Source organism: Ylistrum balloti, unplaced genomic scaffold (assembly GCF_031769215.1).
Source record: "Ylistrum balloti isolate Yb309-2 unplaced genomic scaffold, AGI_CSIRO_Ybal_v1 Utg370028, whole genome shotgun sequence".
Lineage (NCBI taxonomy): Eukaryota > Metazoa > Mollusca > Bivalvia > Pectinida > Pectinidae > Ylistrum > Ylistrum balloti.
The window spans coordinates 728,513-743,769 of record NW_026782092.1 but is presented as its reverse complement, the minus strand read 5'-3'; the positions used below and the strand labels follow the sequence as shown (position 1 = coordinate 743,769).

Below are 15,257 nucleotides of genomic sequence, written 5' to 3'. Positions count from 1 at the left end.
AAATTGTTACGCAAAAGTAGTGCACTTATATGCACTTTTTTCTTGTCTTAAGGACAACATCTTGACAATCATAAATGATAACTGTGATCAGCAGCTTTACGAAACAATCTATTTTTAAGAACAGATTTTGAAAAAAAAGATATTGTTGATTTTATTATTAATACGCGCTCACTTCCGTTTTCTTTCGTCGTCTGTTCCAAGATGGCGACTGTTGACGACGATGACTTGTTAGATGATGAACATTTGGAGTCGTTACTCGAATTTCCATTGGAAGTTCAAGATGCTATAGACCAGGTATCAATAAATTGGCCACGTGCATACATAAATATTCATTATAAGGGCATTTAATGTACATGTATCCAAATATCACTGGTTTTATGCTACGTTTGAAGCCATCCCACGGCAAGTCGTCGATGTCGGCCTCATACTGCCCTACTGTTTTCACAGACATTTATGAGTGTTTTTCGAAAAGTCGGATAGGAAATAAAACGACTTGATGAAAAATATCTGATGTACAATCCAATTTGGGTGTATTTTTGTCCAATGATACTTAAGATGCATACCTGTCGATACTCGAACACTGAGTTTACACACATGTAGTATCTTGTGACAGGCGTTGTGTCGGTACAATATATATATACCGTAACGTCTAGATAAGCTGCCTCTTATATTCTTGAAGTTATCTCTCGGGTGATGACATCGTTTTATAACTGAAGAGATTGGACAAAACCCATCATATGTAACAGTCTTGCATTTGAGTGGCAGAGCATTGGCTAATATTTTTATCAATTTTGTATTTTTGAGGGAATAATTTGAAATGCAAGTACACAAGGTCTTTTAAACATTTGCAACAAGAAGGGATATCATCTTTTTTAATATTGCATTTCCAGCAGTATATACTTGCATAAGAAGTATACACATTTCTATTATTTAACTTCATGCTGAAATAAAATTTATACCACTGTTCTTCATTGACTTCAGTGTATAGCCATTGGGAGCATTTTGTTTCTGTTCTTTTGTGTATTTTTTGCAAATGTCATATTTAGGCATGAATTTACATGTGTCCTTTTTTAGCCAATCTATAAGCAATGGAGATGATAAAAGTTTGTGATTCTTACAAAAAGTAGACAACTGCATTATTATGCTTTTTGTGTCAAAATGTTGCTTTAGAGGTATTGAAAGAGATTTATGATGATCTGAGTTATGACACCTGTTTGTCAGAACTCAGGAGTAAGGACAATTCCTTTCCTGGAGGGGGAGTATGCAACCCTGGTAAATAATAACTGCTATACACTCCTCAGATAAATAACTTCCTTTTAGCTTGATTTATTGTGTGAGACTGGTAAGCCAGGGGTCACAGATGCAATATGTGTCTTTCCAAGAGGTAAATAGTTCATAACCTCAGTTCAACCCTATTTCATGTCAAGATATGACATTCTGCATTGACAATTTGATTAATACATATGTATTTTATTTTTTATTCTTTCGAATATTTTAGAGGCCAAAGATAAAAAAAAATGATAATATGTGGCCATTAATATTCTGGAAACAACCATTACAATTCAATCAAAAACTTGTTTTGTCCTATTTGATGTTCACATTTTCAGATGAGGAATGCACAGTACTTCCAAGTTAATGTCATATCTTCTTGAATATTAAGCAAAGATTATTGTTCCACAGTCCCTGATAGTATATTGATGCTCAAATTTAATCTAATTTAAATATAAACCTACTTAAAGGTGCTGCCAAGTGATGACCCATTAGACAAGGCCGATTTTAACCCCATCGATTACATCAACACACTGTTCCCTACAGAACAGTCCTTAGCAAACATTGATGATGTAGTTGGGAAAATTCGACACAAAATCAGGTATATGAATTCAACATATGCAATACACCAATTATTTACCTATGTAAGATTTATGATATATTTTTTATCTACTAGATGTAATATATATGATGAATGATCTTTCTTAAAACAGTGAATATCTTTAAATTAACAAGGATGCTCATAATCTGTTTGATAAAGGGGAAAAACAAGCAAACAAGTACTGAAAGTCTGGTTCTCTTTAGAGGCTAATTGAATATTCCATTATGAATGTAGGAGACTTGATGATGATATACGTACAGTTGTAAGAGGCCAGACCAATGTTGGGGAGGATGGCAAACTGGCCCTGGAAGAGGCACAGAAGGCTATACAGGAACTCTTTGCCAAAATTATAGACATAAAGGACAAAGCAGAGAAGTCAGAAGAAATGGTAAATGGCAACTAGTCAAACCTGTCTATAAAGGTCACTAAAGTGATCAGAGAAACTGGTCCTTATATAGAGGTTCAATTTTTCATGATTTTGATGGCGCTACCTTGGACCCAAATATCAGGGTTTATTGTCAGGTATTTATTATATAGAGATGACATTTAATACAGGTTTAACTGTGCTATTATAAATGTATTATTAACTTTATTCAAAATTATGTAACTAAACTAATTATTTGATATCATGATATAAAATGTACATGTCTCTATTAACTCAGATGTAAATTATCTTAATACATCATGTTATTTATCACATTTATTATATTCTTTAATGACTTAGGTCAAGGAAATCACCAGAGATATCAAACAGCTAGATCATGCCAAGAAGAATTTGACGGGATCAATAACAACACTAAATCATTTACACATGCTGGTGGGAGGTGTGGATTCTCTCACGTATGTATGAGTCATGGAGAATTCAACATTGAACTGGAACAATTTTGATCATATTTGACCACAAATATTCTTTGGATCAATCTTCCTGAAGTTCAAGATACTTGTTTAGTGGTTTTAAGTTACTTGTCAACTAAATGAGGAGATATTTATATGTAAAGTTTTTTAGATGTAGGGAAACCTCTTTTAAAGACTACCTCAAAATCAAGACTACCTTGCTCTCAAGACCACTTGATTGCAGTTCCAAAAATGCCTCTGTATTGTTAGCTTCACCTCACTAATCAGACCATTTGTAAAACAACCTTTCTGGTGGGTATTCCACTGTATACATCTGTGGGTTGTGAGTTCAGTTAGGTATATTTAGGTGTCAAACTGTGTTTAATGTTATAAAACAGACATAAAAGGAATATTGACTGTCCAAATATGGACAAAGATGGCCTTAAGGGAAGTCTATCTGTTGGGTTATACTTACTTTTAAGACTATCCTGCTATTAAGGCCACTTTCGTCTAGTCCAAATGGTGGTCTTAATAGTGAGGTTTCACAAACAATAACAAATACTTAAAAGAAAACAATTTTGGAAGTCTAAATGAGAAATCATTTTTGAAGGGAATATTAGCATGCTTTTATCATTATCTATAACCTACTTTTGTTGAACTAATTCAGGTCTCTAACGAGGAGAAGACAATATGGGGAAGTAGCAAACTTGTTGCAGGGTGTTCTCAATGTACTAGACCACTTCCAGAAGTATATGGGCATCCCGCAAATAAAACAATTAGCAGATAGGTAAGTACCAGTAAACATACATGTGATGGAAAATGAGGATGCCTTTATTATATATAAAAAGTATTACATAAATCAAAGAGAAAACATTTTTATTTGCATTCATGTGACAGATATCTCTTGTTAGTGTCTAATTAATTTAGAATATCCACATGTACTTAACTTTCTTTTGAAATTATCAGATTTACAAAAATTACAAAATTTATGGAAATATGGGGCAAGTGAACCTCCCACCATGATTTTTACTCAATTTTCATCACTTTGAATTTTCTTCAGTGACCTCCTAGGTTTTAAAATTTAGACCCTAAGCATCACTAACAAGTCCTATAAGGACGAAACAGATGTGTGATGTTTATTTCATAATTTGGCTCTACAAAGGTGCTATTTCCTTGTGTGTCTTTTCTTTGATGCCTATGTAAATTAAGATATGAATGAAGAAACTTTGATTGGCATAGATAGTTTATTTCAAATTTAATTTTGATACTTTTTCTCATTTTCCATTTTCGTAGTTTGATCATATCTACCCGGTAAATTGCAGTTGTGTTTTAATTTGATATGCAGAGTGAAACAGATACAATCAGAACTAGGGACTCAAATACAAGCAGATTTTGAGGAGGCATTCCAGGGGGCTGGGGCTAAGGTAAGTCATTCCAGGGGGCTGGGGCTAAAGGAAGCTTTTTCAGGGGGCTGGGGCAAAGGTAAGTCATTCTAGGCGGCTTGGATTGAAAGAAGTCATTGTTGGGGGCTTGATCTAAAATGAGGCAGTCAGGAGGGCAGGATCTAAGTTAAGGCATTGGGTGAGGATGTGAACTTGAACTGATATAAGGTATCATAGGGGAGAACCAAATTAAGATAAGGCAAAATAATTGCCAATTCTAGCATGTCAATATCAGAAAAAAGGAGGTTAAAAAACATAGAATCTCATTATTATCTTTCAGAGTTAGGAAAAACATTATTGACTGTTTTATCAAGGACATACATAATACTATATATTTTTACCCCTGCAGTATGGTCCTGGAAACCAGCGACAGCTAAAGGAGGCATGTTTTGTGGTCAGTGTTTTGGACAGCAAGGTCAAGAAAGATCTCCTTAGCTGGTTTGTAAAGCTGCAGCTGTCGGAGTATCTTGTGCTGTTCGGGGAGAACCAAGATGTGAGTTGGTGTTATATATAGGTTATTTCCCCATGTGGTCAGTATACACCACCTCATGTTCATTTCACCCACAAAGAGCTATATAAATGTAACAAAATTTTGCCTTCCCTGTTCATGGACAAAAAGAGGCGAAAATAAAAGAAGGGCGAAAAGTTCCCCATACACAGTTACTAGCTATGATTTTAAAAAATGAAAAATTTTGTTTCTCATGTCATGTGGTATGGGCAGTCATTCAATATCCATCATTCATGGAACCCAGTCTCTTACGTATCAAAATTTACATATCATACTTTGATGATTATACCACCTTAGTGTAGTACTCTTGGTCTTGTGATAATCATTGAATTCTTGATCTTGTAATCAATCCATACTAAAATTTATTTTCAAAATTGCAAGAAATTGCAATGTTTAATTGTGTATGACAAATTTTATTTCAATGGGATTAGGAGGTTAAGATGTTCCTGAAAGTCCTGTCTCCTGTCTTGTCTGTGCTTGACATGTTGTCTTCTAATGAAATTGAAAGTTTTGCTAGTGTCAAGCTTGAATTTACAAATGTGCCACTTATCAAAGCTAATCTATTAAAGAAATAGCTACTAATCAAGCCTTTTTTTCTCTCTTTAATCTAAACTGTTTTTAAGTTTCCTCCTTTTTAAAACAAACACCACTTAATGTAGTCATACCTTCTTTTCAAGTGAATATTTACAACAACTTTCAAATCCTGCATTGTTAGGTAAAGTTTTGTCTTTGTTTAGTGGGAAAGAAAATACCTAGATCAGAAAGCTGGTACCTTTCTTGAAAATAAGTAATATCTTATTCAAATGTAAATCAACAGAATCTGTAATAATATGATTAACTCTAAGTACAAATGAATTTTTATATACCAAATTTGTGTTATAGGTAGCTTGGTTGGACAAGATTGATCGGCGCTATACATGGATTAAAAGAACTCTTGTAGATTTCGAGGAGAAATTTGGTCACCTATTCCCACCTGACTGGGAGGTCAGTGAAAGGATATGTGCTGAATTCTGTGAAATTACCAGGTGAGTAGTAATTCAGGTTATGTTGGATTTGTTTGCACCTCACCACCTAGATTTTAATTTTCTTTTGATTACCGAGGTACTTTGGATTTTCCTCAGTTGCCTCAAAGAATTTAAAATTTAGGTCCTTAGCATCATTGACGAGCCATACAAAGACAAAACAGTTGTATGATGCAGTTTAATTCACGGTTTGGCTCTACTGTATCTAACTTAATTTTTATTAAAGGTGTTATTCACTTGTGTGTCTTTTGTACAATCTTTGATAAAATCCTCTCTAAGATTGATTACTTTGACTTTCCATTCATTATCCAATAGGATATTGTAAGAAGAAACTTGAATTTAGAATTTATGTAAGGTTTTGTTTCCCCCATTCAAATTTTAGTACCATATGTCTACTTGACAGAAGTATTGACAATTGAAAGTACATGTATCGGGCAATTTATTCACAGAAGACCTAGATATGTTCTTGCATGGTAAAATTTATTGTATAAAAGGTTGAGAGGTGTTATACTGAAATCAGAACATCATTCCATAGAGAAATTGTTCAGATAAATACTCTGTAAACCAGTTTCAATGAAACTTGACATACATAATCACTACCCATTGGGTGTTGTGCATTTGTGAATTATTTAACATTTTGAATGAATTTCAAGAGAGTTGTGTCCCTTTGATAGATGTCCATCTAAATCAAGTTGAAACTTGTAGCTTAAAATTCTTGTTTGTTTTACCATTCACTATTTGTAAGGTACCTTATTTGTACTACAGGAAAGAGCTTGGGAATATCATGGGCAGAAGACGTGCAGAGATTGATGTCAAACTTCTGTTGTTTGCCATACAAAGGACAACCAATTTTGAGGCTCTAATAGCCAAAAGATTCACTGGAGTGACATTACAGGAGGGTCAGGTGAAACCAGTTGTGAGCCCCACTTCCCCTCCTGAAAACCCTTTTGAGGAGTCCAGCAACCCATTTGAGGGAGCATCAGATGGGGACACAACTCCAAGTGAAGAAAGCAAGGTAGAAATATATGTTTTTTAAAGAACATTATATTTGATCATTGTCAACATATCTTTTCATTAAAATCATCATCTGCAGCATCAGATGGATAAATTTTCTTTCATATTTCATTGAAGGAAATCTTGTGAATATAAACTTTTATCAGATATTTAAAGTTAAATCCAGACTGCACTAATGCAGTTTTTACTAGTTGGATGTTAAATTTTAATCAAAACTTTAAAGATTTAATTAAAAAATACCATGATTGGAATAAGATTTATCTCGGAGATTAATCAGTTATGTAAGCTATTTTCTGTCACCGACTATTATGAAATGACTTATTATGACTGTTTATAGGCGGATCCCAAACCCCAAATCCTGTCACCATTCAGTGGTATCATTTCCAGATGTTTTGAGGCACATCTCAGTATCTATATAGAATCTCAAGACAGGTATGTCTAATACTTGTGACAAAATGGGTCTCTCGCCTGCCAATTTATTTTTTTAGGGGTTGTTTTGTTGATAAAAGACATCTGTCAAAGTATCCTGTCATGTAGATTTCTAAATGTGGTTCAGATACTATGTTTAACTTCTGATGGTTTGGTGAGTGCATTGTTTTAACTGATGTGATGTAAAAATATGGCTTATCTTTGAAGCTGAATTTGATACTAAACACCAATTCTAAAGCATTCATGTTAATCACATGTTTCTTAAAGGAGCATTTTAGTATTAATATAACTGAAATAGATTAATGCATGAATTAAAATGGATTAATTCATTTTGAACCATTCAGAAAGATCTTTAACTTAATGGAAAGACAAAAAGCCCCGATCTGAATGGCATCATTAATTAGGGGAATTAATCTTGCATTCAACTTGCATGTTACATTTTCCTTCCCTGTATTTGTCTACAAATTATATTTTGATGGTGTAATTGATATATATGTGGGAAACAAATTGTTTCTGTGTTTGTTTACAACTCATTTTGATTGTACAGGAAAATTACTCAATGTTGAAACATTTTTTTTTTGTAGAAATTTAGCGGAGCTGATCAATCGTTTCCTGGAGGACCTACGCCAGCATGGCACGCCACGTATGGAGTCAGAGGAGAGTAGTAATGTATTACCAAGCTGCGCAGACCTGTTTGTGTTCTACAAAAAATGTATGGTCCAGTGTTCACAACTCAGTACCGGTCAGCCAATGCTTGACCTTACTCGGACATTCCAGAAATACCTTCGGGAATATGCTCATAAAGTGCTACTCACCAACCTCCCAAAGTATGTTGATTGTCCTGAAACTAAGTCCATAGTGTAGTATGTAAAAAATGTCATAGATATGTGTTTTGAACTTACAGCAAAAGGAAACCACAGAATGATTTATTGATTTGGTTGCAAATGATAAATCTCTTTTTCTCATTAATTTACTGTTTAAGTAAAATAACCCATTTATATAATTTCAACTTTTTACTTTTAAAATACTTCACATCTACAAATTATAAAGTATTGAAATAATAAATATCTGTCGTGGAAAAATCTGTAGCACCATCAATTTTAAATTCGGACTAATTTACATACTCCCCCTTTTTTTTCTTAATTATTATGCTTCTTGGAAGTTTTCAAAAAGAATTTCCTTAAAGATGTTTAAGTCAAAGAATTTCATAAAGTGACAGAAAGTTCATGAAGTTTGGGTCAGTACCCATATTCATTTTATTTCTGTTTTTTCTGTAATAGAATGACAAGTCAAAACACTGGCATCAGCTCCGCATCAGGTTTGATACAGAGCATCCTCAAGGAAGGAGAAGTAACAAAGTTTACGGAGGAGGAACAATGTAGAATCTGTAGCATTCTGTGTTCTGCAGAGTACTGCATGGAAACCTCTCAACAACTTGAGGAGAAGTTACGAGAGAAGGTTGACAAAGAATTATCTTTACAGATAGATCTCAACCCAGAACAGGACACTTTCCACAAGTAGGTGTACAATGATTTACTATGATTTATTTAGTGACAAAGATGTCAATAACTTTGATGGAATCTTGACATGTCATGAAAATGATGTGGAGAACAAAAGGATGACTCAAAGCTCAATGAAATTTTGCTTGATTTTAATTTTACTATGGTCATAAATCATTATGACAAGTAATTAAGATTTCTTAAATTATGCACAAAAATCACACTAATACATCATATTTTTCTTCACTTTAATATTGATAAAGATATAGATAACCCTACTGTGCTTTGAAAATTTTGGTGGTATATCATGATTGTAAGTTAAAATATCCTTTTTACTGTACCACTACGTGTCATCAGTAAAACTTGGTTTTCAACAGTACGATGATATGCTACCACAAATTTGAAGATATGGTAGGGTTATCTTCAGTTCACTAATTGCTAAAGTATAGTAACTTATGAGGTAAATATCTGCATTGTATATTGTTGAAGTGCATTTACTGATATATATATATATATATTGTATTCTTGTTATAATTACTAACTGATTTCAATGTGTTTTGTTCACAGTGTAATTTCCAGCTGTATCCAGTTATTAGTGCAGGACTTGGAGATCGCATGTGAACCTGCTCTGGTAGCAATGAGTAAGGTAAGAATGTTATGTACAGATGTATTGGAAGAAAGATTTAGCTGTTTACTTTTAACTGTGAAAGTTTCACAAGTTCTTCCATTAAAAAAACAATTTTCAGAATCTTTTTTCATTAGCGAAGAGACTGTTTGAAAATAGGGGTAAGCCTGGATGTTTAATAATGGTTCTTGAAAAGGTCATTTTCACATCTTTCCAAGACTATAGCTTCTCTTAGAAATGTTAGGTCCTGATGAAGCCCAGAGAGGGCGAAACTGGTTGACAGTTCAAAATAAATCCATATCAGTTTACTCCCAAGCTGTTGTGATTGATTCCCTAACTTGATTCTCTTAGAAATTATACTAATCAAGTAAGAATGGCCAAAGACTTTGTCTGATAATGGAGAATTGATAGCTTATCCTTTTATATTTCAGATGTCCTGGTCTACAATAGAGGCGGTAGGTGACCAGAGTGGTTATGTTACAGCCCTGACCTCCCATCTCAAACAGAACTTGCCAATTATCAGAGACAACCTCGCCTCCTCTCGCAAATACTTCACGCAATTTTGCCTGAAATTTGCAAAGTATGTGTCTCTTATAAAGCATTTTTTTTCTTGTAATTACTTTAAAATGTTCTCCGTAAATGTTACAAGGTTATTGGAATTTCTAGTTTTTCTCTTACACCTTTATTTTCTATTTTGTCAGCAATATTAATTTTTTGATTTCATAAAAATATTAAACCAAGTAAAACGTTAAACTAAAATACGAGGTGGCATTTTCATTCAATAATGATGTGTTAGGTTTGTAATTTTAATTGATGGTGACAAGTTCCTTCTACATTACCATATTAGGCACCATTTTGAAGTCTTCAAAATCTTTTTGTTTTTCAGTACATTTATTCCTAAATTCATCAATCATCTTTTCAAATGCAAGAACATCAGCACAGTGGCAGCAGAACAAGTAAGGACAGGGCTTGATTTGTTAGTTGTAGTTGGGGGTGTAAGCTATAACATATACAAGTTTTAATATATAAAATTTGACTTTGTCATTACCTCTCATAGCTCTAGATACAGTTAGCCATGTACAAGTACCCTTCTTTCCTCTGATATCTTGGACAAGCACTCAAATTAACAATTCAGTCAAGCTTTCCAGAAAATTGAAAAATATGCAGGATATAGCCTTTGGATTTTTTTTTCCCCATTTTAAAACCCTGTCATTAACACAAAAGAATTCCACGGTTGGAATACAAACTAAAACTTGTGTCAGCTTAAGACTGACATTGTTTATGTTTATTTTGACAGTTATTACTGGATACTCACTCACTGAAGACAGTGTTATTGGATCTTCCATCATTAGGATCACAAATCATCAGGAAGGCTCCGGCCAGGTTAGTATACCGTTATATACAGTAAGTGTCTGACCAGCCTAGTATACTGTAATATACAGCAATCCTCCGGCCTGGTTAGTATACTGTAATATATAGTAATCCTCCGGCCTGGTTAGTATACTGTAATATACAGTAATCCTGCGGCCCGGTTAGTATACTGTAATATACAGTAATCCTCCGGCCTGGTTAGTATACTGTAATATATAGTAATCCTCCGGCCTGATTAGTATACTGTAATATACAGTAATCCCCCGGCCTGGTTAGTATACTGTAATATATAGTAATCCTCCGGCCTGGTTAGTATACTGTAATATATAGTAATCCTCCGGCTTGGTTAGTATATTGTAATATACAGTAATCCTCCGGCCTGGTTAGTATACTGTAATATAGAGTAATCCTCCGGCTTGGTTAGTATACTGTAATATATAGTAATCCTCCGGCCTGGTTAGTATACTGTAATATATAGTAATCCTCCGGCTTGGTTAGTATACTGTAATATATAGTAATCCTCCAGCCTGATTAGTATACTGTAATATATAGTAATCCTCCGGCCTGGTTAGTATACTGTAATATATAGTAATCCTCCGGCTTGGTTAGTATACTGTAATATACAGTAATCCTCCAGCTTGGTTAGTATACTGTAATATATAGTAATCCTCCGGCCTGGTTAGTATACTGTAATATACAGTAATCCTCCGGCCTGGTTAGTATACTGTAATATACAGTAATCCTCCGGCTTGGTTAGTATACTGTAATATATAGTAATCCTCCGGCCCGGTTAGTATACCGTAATATACAGTAATCCTCCGGCTTGGTTAGTATACTGTAATATATAGTAATCCTCCGGCCTGGTTAGTATACTGTAATATACAGTAATCCTCCGGCCTGGTTAGTATACTGTAATATATAGTAATCCTCCGGCTTGGTTAGTATACTGTAATATATAGTAATCCGCCGGCCTGGTTACTGTAATATATAGTAATCCTCTGGCCTGGTTAGTATACTGTAATATACAGTAAGGCTCCAACCTGGGTAGTGTTGCCATATACAGGAAGGCTCTGGCCAGGTTAGTATATAGTAGCAGAGCTGTGGCCAAATTAGGAAATTGTCATATGCAATTGGCTTCAGCCAGGTCAGTATGTTGTCATAGACAGTAAAAAGTGTACCAAGTTTTAGTTTATAGGATGTTACATGGACAGCTGTCACTCATTCATTAAAAGTCACACCACATGAAACCTTACAAGTTCTGCCATCAGTATATTACATATTCTTGTCTTAGTATCAACTTTTGAATAGCTTAAAATTATTTGCAGAAAATGAATTCAGAATACACCAGAAGACAAGAGGTCAAAAACAAAGCTTCCTTTCATCTCAAGATCATACCTTCTCAAAGCTCTATGAAATTTTGTTATTTTCTTGTAAATTTGATGTGTCCAAATTCAATAACAAGGTCCAAAGTCGTGAACAGATCAGAGATAGAAAGTCATGATTGAGCAAGGCTGTAACCTTTTGCAATATCTTTTGATTTATCCGTTGAACAGAAAGCCTTTAAATGTCTGTCCTGTCTATATATATCGGATGTAATTTCCGTATGTTAAATTTTCAGTTTCACAAAGATTGTGGTGAAAGGAATGACAAAAGCTGAGATGATACTTAAGGTAAGATTGATTTTCAGCATCAGTTGTCATTTGTATTTAATTGTTGTTCAATCTCTGTTTAGGTGTCTTTACATACTTTGAGCAACATGACCCTTAGCTCTTGTAATTACAAACTCATTGCAGAGAGGAAAGAAACCTTTGGCAGTGAACTTAAAATCACACATCTGATAAAGTTGAATTTTGATTTTGAAACCAAATGGAAGTTATTATAGAAATTGATGTTATAATGGTATCCTACTCAAAATGTAGTTCAATCTTGTTTTTCATGTATTCATTTCATAATCTGAGCTGAAGTGAAAATCTTTTCAATTGTAATGTTCCAGGTTGTAATGTCCCTCCATGAACCACCTCAGGGATTTGTTGACAACTACATAAGACTACTCAGTGATTCTGATATCAATGAATTCCAGCGAGTCTTAGAGATGAAGGTAAAGCAAAACAATAGACAATGCACTCATGTTTCTGTCTCTCATCACAACTTTCAATTTATGTGAGGATTGTGTCAGCAATCTTATTGTCTCAGTGGTTGTGGACAAAACATAAGTTACCTCCCCCTGGATCAGTGATGGAGAGCAGATTATCAACAAAATGACACTATTTTCAAAGATCATATGTTTAAAATATTGGTAAAATCAACATGCATACAATTAATTTTGGATTATAAGATAGAACATCAAACTTATTTTGTACATAATTGATTTATCATTTTAGACCGTTGGAAATGTATGATTTAAGACCGTTGGAAATGTATGATTTTAGACCGTTGGAAATGTATGATTTTAGACCGTTGGAAATGTATAGGTTAAATCATCATATGATAATCTGCTTCTTATTTATAAGTAAGTACATGAACTAGTATTTTGACCCAATTAGGAATTTCTTGTTAAAATTTCATTTATATCAAACTGCATTGAATTGATGTTATGAAAAATATATTGAATATGTTATAATGTTGACATTTAATCCCCATATGAAACTATATAAAGTGTTTGTAATGTTGATATTGAAATTTGAAGTCTATGATCTGTTATTACTTTCTCATACAGGGACTAAGAAGAGGTGACCAAAGTAATTTACTGGAGATATATCGAGCTAGAATTCCTGTTTCCATGGCATTGGGTGGTCATACAGAAATGTCTGTGACTTCTACACCAGAACCTGAGTCTAGTCGTATTAAAAAGTTGGAAAAGCTTATAAAGAAGAGACTATAACATGACACTATATGGATAATGTAAACATACTGTAAACAAACATATTTTAGTGACCATCTTATTTTGGCGTCTTTATTGTGAAAGTACTAAAATATTATTGCGCTAATTGTTTATATTGCAATTGTGTATGGGTATATTGCTAATTTGCGAAAAAATTAATGACGCTCAAAAATTTGATGTCACCAAACTAAGGTGTGTTTACAGTATGTCATTTGATATGGAATCAAATTATATGGTTGTTAAATACTGAGAAAGTGCTATAAAATCAGCTATAATCAGTCTGTAAATGTGATCTTTTACTGTCCATACCTGTTCAGAAGATTGTGAAATATAAACTACAGACTGTAATGCTGGAGCTCATTAGTTCCTCGTCTTCATTGTGATGAATGATATAAATGATAATGTCTAATATCTTTATAAAGAGTGCAATATCTGTTATGTAAGTATACGAGTTATTGATATTGCTGGAAAATGAGTCTTAACAGAATTAATACAGTAGAAATTTGTATAGCTTTATAAATTTCTTTGTTAAAATTTTTAAAGTCTTATATGATGCGTATGTATTGCCTATTCCATATCAATAAGATCCTGAACTCCCAAAAAATCGAAATTTATGATCATAATACATTGTATGTTATACACTGGGAGATTAAAGAGAAATAGGATATCTATGGTCATCTGTGATAAGAGATTACACATTCAGACATTTGAGATATGTTAATGTTTTTGTGTTGGAATTGGATAGTGAATTTTTTGTACTCGCTATTATAAACTATGTTTGAATCAAGTAGAATTAGTATTTGAGTTTCCCAAACTGAGGAGGAAGTTAAACTGTGGGACCAGGCTTACATATATTTCCAGACTTTTGTAGAAATCTGTGATGAGTGAGAGAGAGAGAGTGAGGGGGATGTGTAAATATATAATAAGTATGAAATACAGTTTCAGAAAAGGATTGCGTAATTTCGTATTCAAGATATAATATGGAATGTAGACACCTTCTTTAAACAAAATCTTTTAATCAAGGCCATGTTTTCATTGTAAATGAACCATTTTTCCTATTTCTGACAACAAATCTATTAGTACCAGGCTTTAGGCTAGTGAAATCATGCACTGTATGATTGGTTTTTTGAATGATAAAGGATAGGAATGTGCATCTATAGGATGTGAGATTTCAGATAGGAGGTTTTACTAAATGTAGAAAAAATTTTAAAATGTTGGTGAATTGAAAAAGGTCTGAATCAATGATTTTGAGTGCTGACATTATAGGTCGAGGAGTTTGATAGATGGAATTTTGTAAAAAAAAACTGGTAAGAGAAATTGTCTCTTTCATGTTTACAAAACATGCTTCAGCTTTTACTGTAATTTATTGGTAAAACAGCATAATTTGAACTATTCTTGGGGAAGAATACAGTAAAGAATTGTTTTACTTTACATTTATTTGTTGGATGTACTGGGCGACAGTTTACATGCGAGGGATGTTGAAATTTCTGTTTGCAGTGAGGGACAAAAACTCTTGTAAATAATAATGAAAGAAACTGAAAGTGTATATATGCAGGTATACTTATCTGTAACTAAAATTACCAGTACTTGACTAACAGTACTTCATTAACGTAAATATCCAACTTCCCAATCATGTCACTGACTGAAATCTTCATAAATGTAGGAAAATTGAATAAGAGAAAAGCATTTGTCACTGATGATTACCTTTCATCATGGAATGATCAGGAAATGCAGTTTTAATCTGTACAAATTGTTTAAGAAA

The 15,257-nt window shown here is 33.5% G+C and overlaps 1 protein-coding gene across 1 annotated transcript; it reads left to right on the top strand.

Annotated features, from left to right (window-relative positions):
* The first annotated feature begins 201 nt into the window (after nt 1-201).
* LOC132548817 (vacuolar protein sorting-associated protein 53 homolog) lies at nt 202-14,774 on the top strand. The gene is made up of 19 exons (XM_060212709.1): nt 202-294; nt 1,740-1,870; nt 2,105-2,258; nt 2,595-2,710; nt 3,372-3,491; nt 4,050-4,128; nt 4,496-4,639; nt 5,537-5,679; nt 6,442-6,691; nt 7,028-7,122; nt 7,704-7,946; nt 8,400-8,636; nt 9,186-9,264; nt 9,675-9,823; nt 10,130-10,199; nt 10,541-10,626; nt 12,233-12,284; nt 12,608-12,712; nt 13,331-14,774. Exons 1-19 carry the CDS (start codon nt 202-204, stop codon nt 13,493-13,495), a joined length of 2,511 nt encoding a protein of 836 aa, XP_060068692.1. The 3' UTR covers nt 13,496-14,774.
* Nucleotides 14,775-15,257: the final 483 nt, after the last annotated feature.

Coding starts and splice junctions, on each gene's coding strand:
- LOC132548817 (XM_060212709.1), top strand. CDS start 202: ATGGCGACTGTTGACGACGATGACTTGTTAGATGATGAACATTTGGAG. Junction 5,680..6,441: donor GAATTCTGTGAAATTACCAG/GTGAGTAGTAAT, acceptor TTTGTACTACAG/GAAAGAGCTTGGGAATATCA. Junction 6,692..7,027: donor CTCCAAGTGAAGAAAGCAAG/GTAGAAATATAT, acceptor GACTGTTTATAG/GCGGATCCCAAACCCCAAAT.